The sequence below is a fragment of the Adiantum capillus-veneris genome, chromosome 21, assembly GCF_014529385.1.
Source record: "Adiantum capillus-veneris isolate H3 chromosome 21, ASM1452938v2, whole genome shotgun sequence".
NCBI classification, from domain to species: domain Eukaryota; kingdom Viridiplantae; phylum Streptophyta; class Polypodiopsida; order Polypodiales; family Pteridaceae; genus Adiantum; species Adiantum capillus-veneris.
Window position 1 is genome coordinate 133,301,348 of NC_140951.1, and position 17,550 is coordinate 133,318,897.

Genomic DNA, 17,550 nt, shown 5'->3' on the forward strand with positions numbered 1-17,550 from the left:
ATCTGCAATGCAATTAGCAATCGCATCTAAATCCACTTGAGACCTCATAGATGCCCGATTGACTAATACCTATTGCAACCATGTCTATGGAGATCATTCAGACCAAAATGCTGCAGTCATTTCGTCTATCAGTTCCTCCACTTAAACAAGTCAAGAACAAATCAATTTTATTTTTTTGGAATTCCATTTCATAAAGTCATACAACAGAATACTATCAGCTCTCAGTATCCATGAAGCTCAAAGAGACATCAGGGACTCTAGTATTCAGAAATCGAGGCATCTGTTGACAAAGGAGCGGAGTAACTCCCCTCTTGTGCAAATCCACTGCACCAGATCTCTGGCCAAGCTAAATTCGAGGTTCCATTTGGAGTAGACTATGCTAAACCAAAAGCTTCAAGGTAAATTTTCACTATCTCAGGAGTATCTGCTAAGTCCTCCTCCTCCATCCACTTCGCAGCCAATGCAGGATAGTTCTTGAATTTAACCAAGAACCGCCTTCTCACTTTACCCTTAATCTTTCTGTCCTTATGTGCCAAGATCTGTTCTGGAACAAGGATCTCCTCGTTTTCTTCCACCTCGGGTTGCTCATCAGGCTCCCCATCTTCGAGCACATCACCTTTAAAAGGTTTCAAGAGACTCACATGAAATGCATTGTGAATCCTTCAAGGTGTCGGGCAGTTTGAGTCGGAAGGAAACATCATTGATCTTTTCACAGATTTGGAAAGGTCCGTAGTATCTCATACTAAGCTTTGGAAAAAGCCTCTCCTTTCCCTTTTTCTTTCTCAAGCGTGCCTTCTCAAAACATAAGGACACCCAATCATTCTCCTTCAATTTCAAATCACGACGATGGCGATCCGCTGCCTTTTTCTGTCTTTCCTGAGATATTTGCAAAGCCTCACGGACCTTGGCAAAAGCCGTGTCCAAGTCGCGCGTGTACTCATCAGCTTCAAAAATCTTATCTTTCATGCTTAACAAGGGTGGAACCTTCGCAGCACCTTTAATAATCTCAAATGGCGCCTTCCCTGTTGAAGAGTGTATCGAGTTATTGGAGGCAAATTCCACCAAAGGTAGAGATACTTTTCCCATTGAGTCTTCTGATCCAAGATGTAAGACTTCAATAAATCTAAAACCACTGAATTGGCAATCTCACATTGCCTGTCGGTCTGCGGGTGGAAAGATGACGAGAACTGCAACCGCGTGCCAATGTTCTCCCAAATTGCCTTTCAAAACAAAATCGTGAATCTGGGGTCCCTGTCGGAGACAATCGTCTCGGGCATGTCATGTAATCTGAAGATCTGGGCCATAAACAGTCTCGCTAAGTGATCCGGCTTGACTATTGTCTTCACTAGAATGAAATGAGCCTGCTTGCTAAATCTGTCAATAACAATCCAGATACCATCGTGGCCACTCTGTGTTCTCGGGAGATCAAAAATGAAATCCATTGCAATACTTTCCCAGGGGCGAGTGGATATGGGCAAAGGCTGTAACAATCCCTGTGCTTTATGCATGTCAAACTTGACCTTCTGACATACCAAGCAACTGCGCACAAACTCGTTCACATCCTTCCCGTGTCTCGGCCAAAAGAAGTATCTCTCTACCCCTTTCAAGGTGGTAGCAATGCCGCGGTGACCCGTAAAAGGCGGACAGTGGCATTCAGTCGTGACCTTTTCCCTCAACGGCTGTGTATCGCACAACATGGTTTTCCTCATCAAGTAGCCATCCCAAATCCCGTATCCGTATGAAAATGTCTGCAAAATCTGTATCTGTGGCATACTGATCAACCATATCCTCGAAGCTCCTATGATGTATCACGGAAATAGCTAGAACCAACGGCTTCCGAGACAAAGCATCTGCCACCAAATTCTTCTGTCCCTGCACATGGACAATCTGGAAGTGAAACTGTGACAAGATGTTCGTCCACCGCATCTGCTTTTTCAATAGCTGCTTCTGTGACAAGTAGTAGTGTAAACTCTGACGGTCTGTAAAGACATTAAAATCCGCTCCGAGTAGGTAGTGCCGCCATTGAGTAAGAGCATGGATAACTGCCAAAAGCTCTTTCTCATAAAGCTGTGTTGTCAATTCCGGCCTTGAGAACAATTGGCTCTCATAAGCAATGACAAACTGGTGGCGTGGCTGCCCAGTACATACACACACTGCAGGAATTTCGCCGACTGAAGCTGCTAACGTGGCATCCCGTAAACCGCGGCGCAATTTGCGCAGCCTTGCGCAGCTTTTGGACTTGCTTTTTGCTACGCAAATTGACAAGAGAAAGAGAATGAGAATCTTTTAATTGCTTTAATTTTACAAGCAAGTTTGAGAGAGAGGGAGCCTTGCTTTTTGAGGGATTTTGATTTTGAAGCTTTTGGGCTCTACTTTTAGCATCCCTTGTAAACCCTTTAAATTAGTAGTTTGGGCTCTCACTTCTCAGAGTATCTGGACACAGAGTCTGAAAGTGAGTCCCGACTACTCACTTGTACTTTGAGTTGCAGATTAATACAAAAAAGAAATACCGAAAGGGGCGCCAGTCTTTGGGGCCAATATCTCTAGGCACGGAACTCCGTCGGGCCAGTGTCGAATCAATTGTGAACTGTGAACTATTTTGAAGTATTTTCTTGTGTACGTGTCGCGGTAGAATCTCGACTTGGAGTGTCCAAGTCTGTTACAGTGGTATTAGAGCACAGCCGATTTCTCTTCTACGGGAAATCCGATCCTTTTTACGCGGCACTTATGGCTTCAGACAAAGATCAGTGGACTTCCTTTGCATCCGGAGATGCGGGAAGAGATCACAACAGGGATTCACGCGAGGAGTACGGCCCGTCTCGGTCTACTCACGCGGAGCTCGAAGAGATGGAGCGTCGACGATTGATCGGTGATACAACAAAGATGATGCTAAATTTTGCAAAAGACAAGAAATTTGCGAAATTTATGAGCCACACCTCCTTCGACAAGGTGCACTCACAGTGGCGACAGACCACAGAGCCACCCCTCAAACCGACTCTGAAGAAACCTCCTACTCCAAGTCTGTTACAGTGTTCCATGCATTCGAAATTAACCATAGGCACCCTAAAAACCTGGTTGGACACCCATGTTCCCGTACATAGGGTTAACTATGCCTAGTTGCATTGTCGCAAACACATTTCCTAGCATATAACCTTGCAAGCATGTGGAAGGTCCAACCATAGCTTGAAACACTGAACCACCTCTAAAATAGCCAAGATAAAGTAGGTAATGGAAGGGTCTGACACATAGCCTGTTCATTATTCCCTTGACCATTCACAGACGGTTCCTATCCAAGTAAAGCAGGTTGCTTTGGATCAATGGACACTGTTGGTTGCTCAATCACATGGGCTTTCCCTCAAGCATCAAGAAAAATCTCCTTTTCTTGCAACGGCTCAAACATGCCCTCTGTCGGAACTTGAAAACCTTGTGTAGGAGCCTATAAGAACTCTTGCATCCTTGGGTTCTTGACCACTGCTGAAAAATTTCCATGCAACTAAGTAGTTGAGCTTTAAACAACCTGTCCTCTTCTTAAAGAGTTGTAGGAACTTTCTCTGAGGAAAATCCCTCTTCAATTATCTCATCGCTCTTCTCTCTTTTTGTCATCATGATATGCTCTATGTCACTTTCACCCACAACAATCTACACACTCTTTGAGGAAAAAGTGACTATCCCGTCAATGGAACCATGAAACCAGCCAGTACACTGTAAAGGGCGGTACAAAATCTACTACCTCTTTATCACACAGAAAGTAATGAAGTAAAAGAGGAGAGAGAGAGAGAGAGAGAGAGAGAGAGAGAGAGAGATTGCATCCAACGGCTGGAATACCCTACGCAATGTAGAGAGACACTTTGTTGGCCCCAAAGACTAGCGTCCCTTCAGTATTTCTTTATTTGATTGAAAAGGGAATCCCCGAGTAATCTTTACAAGCTCTCCAAACCTATCCAGGGTTGTAATTTCAGATTCTAAGCCAATTTCGACAACATAACGACGCTATAATCCATATAGGTCAAAAACACAAGTCGTGGGTGACTTCCCTTGCAAAATATGAGCTTTTCTAAGGGCTGGCAAGAAAATTCAGAGTGCTGTTTTTCACTCTTTCAGCCTCTAACAAGTGCCCAAACTTCTGTAGAACAACACTCTAGCTTCCTCAAAGCTTTTGTAATGTTTTCACATAGTTTCGGAGCGAAACACTAAACCTACAATTTTACAAAGCAAGTTGTAATTCTCTGTTTAGGGTTGGTACGGACAAAGCGAACACATCTACATGCATCCCTAGTCCTTCTGCACACAATGGGACACTTGCCCTTTGATTTGGATGAGTTTTCACACAAGAAAACTCTCCAAATTCGAAATTCTTTGTAACAAAAACCTGCGTACCTGTGGGGAATTAGCAATTAGCTAATCCTGTTCCTCTTCGAAGGCTCTTGCCTTGGTAAATGCGCATAAATCCACACAACTGTACAAGATCAACTAAGAAGCCCATATCTAGTGGGGCATTACGATCTGAATGTGTGGGATAGAGAGTTGTGTGAGAGAAAATCGTCGCACTACATAAAACAGGGGAGAAGGCAAACTTTCCATTAAAGCTGTGAACTTGAAAATCCACTCACAAAAACTGAAAAACAGCCCCTTCTCTCTTTTTGGGCGCCCCCCAGTTGGGAAAGACCTTCTGGAGTGTGTGCTGACCAATAGGTGGCTTTCCTTCAGCCATCGGTTCAGTTTCCTAACCACTCCCAACTTACTTGCCAAGTGGCCCAAATTCCATTTAGGCACACAGAAGCTTCCGTACTCATCAGAATTCAGTGCTAATTGACTCGACCAGTTCCCGACCGACCGACCTAGATTCCTAATGTGAGAAACCCGTTTGGTTGCAACCGTTTCACATTGGCCATGCAATGTCCACTTGCACCTGTTCAAGGATTCTGAGGGAAAACAAGAAAAATAAATAAATAAAAATTTGTAGTAATATTTAGAGAAGGCAACACGAAAAATACACCTCCGAGAGAGAGAGAGAGGGGGGGGGGGGGGGGGGGGGGGGGGGGGGGGGGGTTGTAGAGACTACTTACAATATACCCCCAAGAGCAACACCCACAGCACTCTCCTCTGCAGCTAGCCCAATTGTAGCAATCTAGAAATATCTGTACTGTCAGCTTACGAACAATCAAATCTCTTAATGGCTAAATAAATATAAGCATGTAATTGTACCTGACTTTTGTCTCCCCATTCTCCAAAAAAAGTCAAAGAGAAAGTCTGAAACACAGAAGTGACTAATCACAAGGAGTAAAGCAACAAGTAACTGAGTCTTGCATGTATAGCTCCTTTACAATTTTTGGCCTTCAAAGAGAGAGAGAGAGAGAGAGAGAGAGAGAGCGCATTGCAACTATAGAAAACGAAAATATGACTGGATTTAGATTAGAAAATAAATGCCTAGAGAAGTATCAGGGACAAAAACATGAGTTGAGAATGTAAACTGGAACAAACAGGAATTAGACCAGAAAATACATACCTCAAGAAGTATAGGGGAGAAAAACATTGTTAGCAGAGGCCTTTGTTGCTTCTTCAGATCATCCACCTCATTAGATGATCCTTTCTTGCTTCCTTTTTTATTATCATCCTGTTGTCCCCAAAATTGAACATTTCGTCAACAAAAATATGCAGAATTAAAGATTCTTGGAGGATCTAAAACTTTACATTTAAACAAATTTGCACCGAAAAACAAGCCAAGCTACCCTTTTGAAACTTCTTCCAAAGTGTGTCATCGACTCCATACTTTGCAGACTCCAAGGATGTCACAGCAACCACATCGGTCCTAAATATCAGCATCAGCCCCTGCTTGCCTAATGCAAAGCTCCGGTAGGTCTAGTTGATCTTGCACTTCTGCCTACAATGCCTGTAAATAAGAGAACTCCCACTGTACTTGTTCCCCAGCCTTCTATCAGCAGGTGGCGATGCCTAAATGACCTTTCAAGAAATCAAGTCGGCCAAACTTACCCTCCAGGCTACCTCATCTATAGAACATCCTTTTGTGTGCGTTGTATCATGATAATGCAAGTCAACCTCTGAGCTCAGCATAAAGGCCCCTCTAAGCAAGTGCGGGGCTATAAACTAATCAAATTCATCACAGGACCGTCCAACCAACAGCTCCATAATGAATAGAACCACCAAGATTTCTCTTGCATACTCACTTGAGTCATCAGTTCGTCTAAGCAACATCCATTTGGTGTAAAGGTGTGACGTTTGACAATTGTTTATAAAGATTCTAGATGAGAAAGGACATCACTAACCAGTTCAGCTTCCACCTCAGCCAGCTCTGATCCTTCTCTGCTTCCACCCAAAGGCAATTTGAGGATCCATCAACAAACTATAAATTAAACTTTTTACAAACAGAAAACATACCCATCCTTCTTGGTGAAAGCATCCCAAAACGAGCGCGATCCAAAAACAAAAAAGAGAACAGTCGCTAAGTTGTGGGTGAGCCTGCGAGATATCTGTTTCTTAATTAGTTATAAAAAGTCGTATGTTTAACCACAAAAATCTAACTGCTTGCACTTTTCCATAAAATCTCACTGTGCAGCGCAACTTTCCGAGTTAGCTTGCTATAAGGTCTGATTCTAGATCTTAAGCGGGCACACACACGGGCACAAATTCACACCCTTCATAACATGGCATGGTCAAATTATCTACCCATACACAAACCTGTAATTAAGATTTGATAACATTGTCAAATGCTTTTTAAAAGTTCTCTTTTGGGCACACAAGGTCTAACGTGTGTCACAGCAACCCTAGATGCAGGCAGAAAGTTCCGTATAGAACAATTCCAAGACTAAGGAAGCTTTTCAGTGCAATGTAAAAAGGTTCTTCTCATTTTCTTATAAGCAGCCCTATCTGTACTTAGACATTACTCATCTCAGAGATGCATGACAATCTAGGGTAATATCAGCAACTTGTCCTACCACAAAGAGGAAAACAACACAGGGTACAAGGTTTCTTTCATTAAGGCTTGCTCAAAAGGTTTTGTAACACACTTGGTCAGGGCAAAGAAAATAATATTCCGAGAAATTCATGCACAAAAGAGAGAGGATAATGACAAACCTACACATGACAGTGAAAACTTGGGTTTTTACTATTAGTAAAACGCCTGCATTAATTAACCTCCCATGCATGAGATTCTTGTTGAGGGACATCCACATACATGATTAATGCCAACTTGCCGGACACTTTTCCTGAATTAAACTGACTTCATCCATACCACAGTATAGACAGGTAAATGTCCTTGGAGTCTAAATGTTTATTGTTTTCTTTTGTATCGCACAAAACAAAAAAATTTAGAAAATTGTCCTGAACTATACTAAATTCTTCATATCTCATTATAGATAGCTAGCTGGACTTGGAATCTAAATGTTTATTCTAATGATATTGTTAACAAGTTTTGCATGCCAGACACGTTGAAATCTTAAAACAGCAAGCAGCCAACACACAAATCGTATAAAACAATGTGGCATGTCTGAAAACAATATGAGAAAAAGAAAATGATTATAGATCAAAAGCGACTTACAAGATTCGGTGCGGCCCATCCAAACATCGCAGAAAGTATGGTCATCAACTGTAAAACAACTTCAAAACAATCAATCAGTTTTATGAGAAAACGTCTGTTCAGGTAAAAGAAAAGTGGGCCAGCAGTAGATAAACGGGCGGTGCAGGTCAAGTAGCCAATCGAACTTCATAATACAGGATAAAATCAAGATAAAAACGTGGAAATGAGTGTGTGGGAACTTCTTTGAAAGAAGGTTCCCATGTGAGCGCAATCTTCAGGTGTTTACTATCTCACTCTAAGGTGTTCATATAAGAAGACATCTAATTTTTTGTCACACAAAGTAACAAAACACAATCAAGAATTCTGATTTTAAAGCTCTTGGCATACTCTTCACTCTTGTAGCTGGCCTCACATACATGTCTACCTAGATAGATCCAGGAAAAGCCCAGGCCTTCAAAGGCATTGCAAGTTATAGACTCATGGCAGCAATCCACAAGACAATACGACCCTTAGCTCCATCACGCACAATAGTTGAATAAGTTATACGACCCTCCAAACATTAAACACATCAATCCCCATAGTGCCCTCCAATAGTGAGTGCAGAACTAGGAGCCCATATGCTCCCTTACCCCCCCCCCCCAAACACACACCCCGTACAACTAAGTGTCCACTATGTCAGTCACTCAGGTATGTGGGCATCCATGCATACAAAGGTCTCCATACTGAGATTCTGAGACAAGCCTGAGGCCCATAGTATACTCTTGAACAAACCCGTCTCACATGATTCAGTCAATAACTTAAACTCATGTGGCATTCCATGAAACACCAGAGTGCTGAAACCCATATCACTAATTTCTTTAAGAAACGCACCGCAAGAGCTCCAAATGCTCCACCCAAAACCAGCCTCCGAGGGTGTCGCATGGCCATGAGCTGTAAGACATAAAACATATTCAGAAGCACGTAAACTAGAATAACAGGACATGCAGAATTACTCACCGCTGCAACGAAAAACGTTTTGTCTCCAATTTCGGAAACAATAGTCATAGCCACAGATTTTATTAAACCCTGAAACCATCATCCAAGAGTCAATTACAGTTGTCGTGATGACGAATTCATGCTAATCCCTTGTTTATGATGAAGTTATGCAGACACAACAATAGTGCCGGCTCAAGTATACAACCAGCACATTGACTACCCATTCAACTCTAAAATTGGAAACAATAGAAAGACTTGCAAAAGTAAGCATAAACGATATCAGAAGACAATTGTGCCTGCTCAAACATACAACCAGCACATTGGCTACCTACTCAACTCTTAATTTGTATACGATAAGGAACACTTGCAAAAGCAGGTATAAAAGATATCAGAAGTTGAAAGTCAATTGATATGCCAGAGAAGAAAACTTACATCACAAAGAGGGAAAGCTACCAAAATGCCTTCGAGATTTTTGAAATGTCCCCACAAAAACCCAAAAATTTCAAAAATTTCCATTTTACCCCTCATAATGTGGTGTGTGTGGGTTCTTGGCAGAAGAGGCCTTCACCTTCTTGGTATGTACTCCGTGGATACTAATATAAAGGGCCCCCAACATAATGGGAGGCACGCTCAATTTGGTCTTTAGTCTCTCCCCACTTGTGCACATTAGTTGACAGGGATGAGCATAGGCAATAAGAAAGAGTTCCTTAATTTCCTGTCTCAGTTTCTTGTTTGCACAGCTATGGCATTTGCCTTAAAGCCCAACTAGGAAGCCTCAATCGAGCCATTATCATAGTTTCTAGTTGCACCTTAATTTCTCTGAAGACTTCTTTAAAGTCATTTACATACATACAAGGCATCGATTCAAAAGATGAGAAGAAGATGGGAAGTAAAGCATCAATTTTTTCAAGTTCAAGAAAAGGCACGTGCATGTGAAAGATTTTGGAGAAACTTGAGGGGCAAGCGGGTTGAGAACTTGAGTCTTGTGGGTATGTACACACATTATAGGCAACTATATGAGCAACTAAATACTAAAAAAATGTCACTTTATGGTTCACTCCCATGTATGCCCTCTTTCTTTACTAATAAGGATATGTGTGGTGGGCTCAAAAAGTTGGTGACCACTTGCAAAGCGGGAGATCTTCAAGTTATCAAGCCTAAAATGATTAAATGGATAGGAGATTTTACACATGAGTGGATGTGTGATATGTTCAATCTTGCACTTCAACATGGTATGCCTTGTAATTGAAGTACTAATTGGGTCAAGCCTTTGCATAAAGGAGGGGATGTAAAGAATGTAAATAACTACTGGATTATAATGATTGAGTCTCTTATAGCAAAGTTGTTTGGTGCGTAATGGAAATAAAATTGAGTGATTGGGTTGAAGAGAAAGGCAAGCATGAAAAAGGACAAGCAGGTTTTTGTCGACATCATAGCACCATTGATCATCTTGTTACCCTTTGTGTTCTCATAGAGGAAAGTCGGTTGAAATGCAAGAGATTGTATTGTTGCTTTGTGGACTTTAAGAAAGCCTTTGATATGATTCCACGTAGCAACTACCCAAATTTGATGTACATACATAAACATCATTAATTGAGTCAACCTTTTTTCTTATTCAGAAAGGAGAATGTGATTTGTCAATAGCGCAAGGTAGGATCCGTACGTACGTATGGATCTGTACGGTACGGTATGTCCGTACCGTACGGTACCGTACCGTACGGATTCATACTGCACGTTCCCCCCCCCCCCCCCCCCCCCCCCCCCCCCCCCCTTTCTTGGGTTTGGGGGCTGCAGTGTTGTGGGTAATATGTGGAAATAAACCCTATTGTGGCAGGAATTTTTGGTTTGCCCTTCTTTAGCCTTATCCCAACACCTAGTTTTGTAGACATTTCGACACAACTTGCATTTATAGAGCACACACGAACGTCATTGCGGTGGTGAATATAGGAGGGCAAGCACGATCAGGAACTCGTATGAAAGCTTTGCCTTGGTTTATAGAATAGTGAACTAACATCCTTGGAGTGATACTTATGAATTTTTTATCAAGTATAGACCGTATTGTAGGTTTTTGGAATTTTAAAAAAAAAACCTACGAATTTTACGTACCTAACAACTCTATCCATTCGGTACTACGTACAGGTCGTACCGAATACGTACCGTACCTTACGTACCTTACAATAGCGCATGGGAAGAGAAATTTTTGCTAGCACTATTAGGATTAAACAAGGATATCCATTGTTATCAACTCTCTTTGGTCTATGCATCGACCAATTCGAACAAATGGTACTTGAATTTATGCAGAAGAAGACATTGAAGAGGACACTATTTGCAATGTGATAATCATGCTTTTGTTGTATGCCGATGATGTAATACTTCTAGCACACACTTTAAAGGATGCACAAAAGCCCTTATGGTTTTCCTTGAGAACTTTTGCTTGCATAGTGGGCTGATTGTGAATAAATGCAATACAAATGTTATGCTTGTGAAAACCAACTATAAGGAGAAGACATGCATTGTAAACAACAATGAGACACTTGAAGGTATTAAGAGCTTTCAGTACCTTGGTCTTGAGGTTCCGGCCGATCACAAGTGGTGTGAATGTGCTATGCACTGTCGGAAAGAGATCGTACTATGCATTTGAGAACATGTGTAATGCGGGAAACATCAAGTGTTAGGCTCTCAAGAAGTACCTTTTTGACACATTGGTGACACCGGTTCTTCATTATGGAGTTGAAGTGTGGGATGGGAGCATCTCAAAATCTACTTGGACACAGTTTGAGCATGTTTAAAAGCGTTTTCTTACAAACTTTCTCCAAGTTAAGACACAAACACCATATATGCTCCTACTTCTTGAGTCAAGATATCCTTCAATTGAGGTTATGGGCATGGGTCCTCTTGTTGAATCTTCTCCTTTTCTTTATCTTTAGTTCAATCTCTTCCTTTAGCTCTCGCTTCGCATTTTGATTGTTTGGCTCGGGCTCCTTATCTTTGCTACGTTTCTATATGTCAAGTTGTTTAGGCGCACATCCAACCCTATGTGTCCGTGGACAAGCTACAGCACGACCAAGGTTCAGTCAGTCAAGTCAGTCTAGAATAGGAAGTGATCTGACACTTTTGTGAGTGTTCGCAGACCGTGCACGACCAGTCACTTAAATTAGATGCATATCCTCCGGTTGCACACAACATGATCATAAGCATTCCCATCAGAATCCATCAGGGAAATTTATCAGTGCATTTAACCTATTTTCCCTATTTTTAACATTTTTCACTTATTTATTAAGTGACTTTTGTTAAGAACTAGGTAGGGCAATTTTGTTAAGATAATATATAAGCAAACCTAAGGCTAGCACTTTCTGGCAGATGAAGAAGGAGAGCATCAAGCACTCAAGTGCAACAGGCCTCTGGAGACACTTCTAAGCAAGACCCCACCCTTGGTTGGAGTTTTCCCCCACCCTTGGCTGGCGTTTTCAGTCCTACAGCCAACGTTTTCAGCCTTTGCATACAGCGTATTCCAGCCTTGCATTGGAGTGTCCAATCGCATCGTTGCATCAGCGAATTCCCACCCACAGCCAGCGTTTTTCAACAGCATCCAACCAACGTTTTTGGCAACATCAACCAACGTTTTTGGGCTGCCCTCTACAGCGTTTTGACGCAGCAGAATTCAGCCATAGTTAGAGTCGAAGTATGCAGTTTTCAGCCTTAGCATCGTCCTCGTCATCCACTCCGTCGACGTCGACACAGCCCATTAGATTTGCATTCAGTGATTGTACCAAATTGTGCAATCAATAGTAGACCACTCTCGCCATCGAGAGTGGGGCCTTCGGAGGAGGGTTTTACAACGTCTTTGGTGTCGTATTCTCTTCTCTCTCTCTCTCAGTCTCATGCACCTTCACGCACAGTGTCCATTCACCTTGTTTGTGTCCATTGCACTCTCTCATTGAGAACGGAAGGCTCTCCCTTCCATAAGTAAAAGGAACCTTGAGCACAATTCGGAGCACTCATCTTGAGCAAAGTTCATCATTCATTCCGCTGCACCTTACATTGGTATCAGAGCTTTGGCAGTGTTCTATATCACTCAAGGAAAGAACCACAAGAACCACTGAAATTTTTTTTGCTTGTTGAGGTCGCACGAACCCAAGTTCACTTGGGTATGTCGATTCCTAATCGTGTTTTTGAAGAGTGACAGGGTTAGGGCTCATTCTCTGGCATGCTTCCCAGAGAAGGTGCAGAGTCTAGAGTACCGGCTTGTACTGTGTTGATGCAATATAAAGAAATACCGAAAGGGGCGCCAAGGTTTGGGGCCAATACTCTCTGAGGTGGAAATCCGCCACTCCGTGTCGCGTGTCGTCTCTCTCTCTCAGTTCTATTTTTATTGAAGTGCTAAAAGTCTGTTCAGTCTGTTCTTTTCTATTGGCACGTGGTGCCCGTCTTGTGACAGACTGTTAGTACCGACGCACTAGACACAACACACCTAGCACGTGTACCAATCGATAGTTACATCACAGGACATCACTTGACATCACAGGACATCACATGGCAAATCACATTCAAATTCATTCCAAATCTCAAACCATGATTAATCGGCAACGCATTTAGTAATCGTATCTAGATCCAATCGGGACCTCACAGATGCCCGATTAACTAATCCATATTGCAATCAAGTCTATAGAGATTTATGAGACCGAAATGCTGCAGTCATTTCGTCTTTCAATTCCTGCACTCAAACAAGTCAAGTACAAATCAATCAGTTTCATTTTCAGGAATTCCAGTTCATAAAGTCATACAGCAAAATACTGTCAGCCCAACAGTATCCCTGAAACCCAAAGGGACATCAGTGACTCTATATAAAAAATATGGGTAATCTGTTGACACACGAGCGTAGTAACTCCCCTCTTGTGCAAACCCGCTACACTAGATTCATCCATGCTGAAATCGGGGTTCTATCAGAGTAGACTATGCTAAACCGAATGCTTCAAGGTAAAGTTTCAAAATCTGAGGAGTATCTACTAGGTCCTCCTCCTCCATCCACTTCACATCCAATGCAAGATAGTTCTTGAATTTAACCAAGAACCGCCTAATCACTTTACCTTTAATCTTTCTATCTTTATGTGCCAACATCTGTCTAGAACGAGTATCTTCTCGCTTTTCTCCACTTCGGGTTGCTCATATGGCTCCCCATCATCGGGCACATCCCCTTTAAAAGGCTTCAACAGACTCACATGAAAAGCATTGTGAATTCTCCAAGTATCAGGCAGCTTCAGTCTAAAGGAGACATCATTTATCTTTTCTTTTATCTAGAAAGGTCCATAGTATCCCATGCTAAGCTTTGGAAAAAACCGCTCCTTTCCCTTTTTCTTTCTTAGACGTGCCTTATCAAAACGTAAGAGCACCCAATCGTCTTCCTTTAATTTCAAATCGCGACAGTGTCGATCTGCTTCCTTCTTGTGTCTTTCCTGAGATTTCGCTAAAGCATCCCGGACCTACGCAAAAGCAGTGTCCAAGTCCCTTGTGTACTGGTCGGCTTCAAAAATCTTATCTTTCATGCAAAGGAAGGGTGGAACCTTCGTAGCACCTTCAATAATCTCAAGTGGCGCCTACCCCGACGAAGAGTGGATCGTGTTATTGTAGGCAAATTCCACCATGGGCAAAAAAAATTCCCATTGAGTCTTCTGATCAAAAATGTAAGACTTCAATAAATCCAGTACGATTGAATTTGCAATCTCAAATTGCCCTATTGTCTGTGGGTGGAAAGATGACGAGAACTGCAACCGTGTGCCAATGTTCTCCCAAATAGCCTTCCAAAACAAACTCGTGAATCGGGGATCTCTGTCAGAGACTATTGTCTCAGGCATGCCATGTAATCTGAATATCTAGGCAATGTGTGTTTGTAGGTACTTCATCGCGAAGGAGAAGCGGGAAGGCTTCGACATACGCTTGGGAATTTCGGGAACGAAATTCGGAAATTGTCTGCGGAGTCTCGACTCCGAGTATAGACGGAAAAGGATTGAGAGCTCGTCTCTCGGATTCCCCTTACGGGAAGGAACGACCATCGAGTCAGAGAATTAGAACGGAGGGGTTTTCTCCGGTTCTTGTGCTTGTAAAAGGATTCTCCCTAATAAAGGATTCTCTTTAAGAGGAGGGACCAGCCCATCTTCTGGTCCCAAATACTATGTCGAACTTCTCCCTCAACTCTGTTTAGTTGAAAGATTATTTATTTTCATCTTGTTGATTATTCGTGCGCTCCCGTTTGTGACAAATACCGAGAAGGAGTGTCACTCTTCGGGGCCAGTACTTCTGAGAGTAGAATTCCATCGTGCCGTGTCGTCTCTCTCAGTTTTGTTCAATTATTTCAATTTCTCTCACGTGTATTTCGCTAGATCTTCGACTGGGGATCTCCGAGTCTATTACAAGGTGCTTGGAGGTTTATCCAATGGTTCCATGTCGATGGAAGTGGATGCGCGCTACATGCGAATGCAAATGCAAAAGAGGATTAGGAATCCTTTCTCCAACTCCTTCAATATCTGCATTCGAAGCAAGCAGATATTGGTATTCAAGATCTGGATTTTCGTGTATCTAATGTCAATCTTCGTTCAAAGACATAGCAATGAAGACGGGAGCGCACCTGATGCGCGATGGACTAAGGGTGGGAGTGGCTAATAAGTCCGGGCACAGACACGGAACGTCTTTGAGGGAAAAAAACAGTGAGGTTCTTTGGATTCTCGGTTCTTCTTGGGTTCTTGATGCTTCCCTACAGTTCGCAAAGCGGAAGCACGTCAAGAGCTCTAATACCAATGTCAGGTGCAGCGGAAGGGTTTAAGTACTCCACATAAACACAAGGTTACTTCACTTCACTTGACAGAACTAAACACATAGAAAGAGAGAGAGAGACAGAGAGAGAAAAGAAAAACGACACCGCATGTCAGGTCCCAACCACCCTCAAGGGCCCCCTTACTCTGTTGCTAGAGCAAGTACTTGCTTTAATTACTTGCACAAATGCTGATACAATGGCTAAATGTTGAATATTGAGTGCTTCATGTTGATGAATTGCAAAAACGCTAGATAATGATGTTGATGAAAAACGCTAGGGCTGATCTGATGCAAAACGCTGGCTGATCTGGTGCAAAAATGCTGGTGGATCTGATGCAAAAATGCTGGCAGACTTGGTGCAAAAACACTGGCTGATCTGATGCAAAAACACTAGGGCTGATTTGCTGATGCAAGCATTGAAACGCTGATGGATGTTGAGGGAAAATGCTAGGAACTACTGGGTAGAGGGTACTAGGTACTGATCTTCAAATCTTTTGATGATCCCAATGGGGACCAAGGGGTTGCTTATATAGGTTCTTCCGCAATTTGACCTACCTACTTTTTATAAATGTCATGTCAAAGTCGCTTATTAAAAGATGACTTAAGTGACTATTCATATGCCTATATGCTTAAGTGACTGTACTGTGCAAGTGAGAGTATGCAACTATGACCTTCCTAATCATGCACGTCCTTCTAGAGGCTCACAAATTGCTAGGCCAGATCGTAAGCTAACAACCGACGCTAAATTGTAGCAGTAGCTTGTCCACGTGGCTCCAGTGCAATGGGCACATGACATCCATGGAGGCCAAGCATTTTGCATTTTACAATTTACTACACTTGATCACAACAAGAAAGTCAGAGGATAGCCCTTAAATAACAGGTTACTATTGCCGTTTAGTCAGCCTAGAAACTCTGATTTTTGGACCTCTAAAATAATATAATAGAGGAACCAGAAAACAAATGAAAGACAAGTTTAGTTGCCTAATACATGTAGCTTCGGGCATCCCATCTTTTTGTCTTAAATCCTTATAGATCAAGTCTCTAAACCACAGGCACTTTCAACAGTTTGATTTGACATAAAACCTTGCTGCCCTGCTTAAGCTGAAAACTATTTTTTATTACTTTGGCATTGATTAGGAAAAGTATCCTCTCTCTCTCTCTCTCTCTCTCTCGCGCGCGCGCGCGCGTGTTTTACAAGAAGCTGACCTCGATCACGGATACGCCCATGGTGTGGTGCTTTGGAGAAGGCGAGAGCCCTTTGCTTTGCTTCCTCAACGCTGCGTCGTCAGCTGCTGTGGCATGTTCCTTTTCTTCGACCAGATCAAATCGTCGAGACGGGAGACCCACTAATACGATACTCCGCGTACTCACATTTCTTGTGCGCACAAATAGATTTATGTAGTGTAAATAAGAGCCGTGTCCCACTGAACATTTACAGTATTATTTAGTGAGATTAAGCTAACCCCACTATCATAGGTTAAAGGTGATACCTTTTCTACGTTAAAAGTCTCGTGAGCACGTGCAGCTTGAGCTAGAAACAAGGAAGACCCAAACGCTTAATTTTCATTGGTTCATGCTTTTGAGATCCTCCTAATAGAAAGAAAATGTTGTACAATAAGCACAAGCACAAGCACAAAGTCCCCCCCTTTGACTAAATGTTTTAGTGGCATCGTGCATTAAAATGGTAAAGTAAGATGGTCTCACACTAAAGCTAAATAAAAAAGATAAACTTTTCATTTATTTTAAAGGAGTGATCATGCACGATCAGCAAATTGACCGGAAAGAATTTTCATTGGTTAGTCTTTTATAATGGCTCTTAATGCAAAGAAATCCCATTGTATTTTCAGTTTTTCGAATGCTACGGATGATGTTCCCTTTACATCCCTACTTTCATTAAAATGAAGGATGACCACTATTTTACAACTTCAAATAAAAATCACAAATCTCACTTTCGCATAGTGAGACCCGACTCTAAGAAATTGAAATGTGTTGTGTGGGGCACTCTTCAAATAGTGGTAATTTAGTGCCATGTATGCCACAAATCCATGGGGGGGGGGGGGGGGGGGGGGGGGGGGCATCTCTAAGTAGATGTGCCCAAGAAACGTTATTCTGGTTGGGTGCACACACGTTTAGTTATGTGTAATCTCCTAAGTATGTGTTCTTGTCAAGTGAGCCATTTATTGTGGGTGTCACGATATATCTTGGTGCTAAGCTAATATCGTCAAACCACACAC

At 42.3% G+C, this 17,550-nt stretch overlaps 1 protein-coding gene across 1 annotated transcript in view; it reads right to left on the reverse strand.

Annotated features, from left to right (window-relative positions):
- The window catches only part of LOC147431761 (GDT1-like protein 5), a 37,406-nt gene extending 20,725 nt beyond the window's left edge, over positions 1-16,681 (reverse strand). The window contains exons 1-9 of the mRNA XM_086494263.1: positions 16,523-16,681; positions 8,531-8,599; positions 8,405-8,464; positions 7,556-7,603; positions 6,397-6,488; positions 6,285-6,321; positions 5,507-5,614; positions 5,206-5,250; positions 5,067-5,128 (exon numbers count right to left, since the gene is read on the reverse strand). Of these exons, the coding sequence (XP_086350389.1) occupies positions 5,067-5,128; positions 5,206-5,250; positions 5,507-5,614; positions 6,285-6,321; positions 6,397-6,488; positions 7,556-7,603; positions 8,405-8,464; positions 8,531-8,599; positions 16,523-16,543 (542 nt within the window). The 5' untranslated portion in view covers positions 16,544-16,681. The remainder of the gene's footprint in view (positions 1-5,066; positions 5,129-5,205; positions 5,251-5,506; positions 5,615-6,284; positions 6,322-6,396; positions 6,489-7,555; positions 7,604-8,404; positions 8,465-8,530; positions 8,600-16,522) is intronic.
- Between the last annotated feature and the right edge of the window lie 869 nt (positions 16,682-17,550).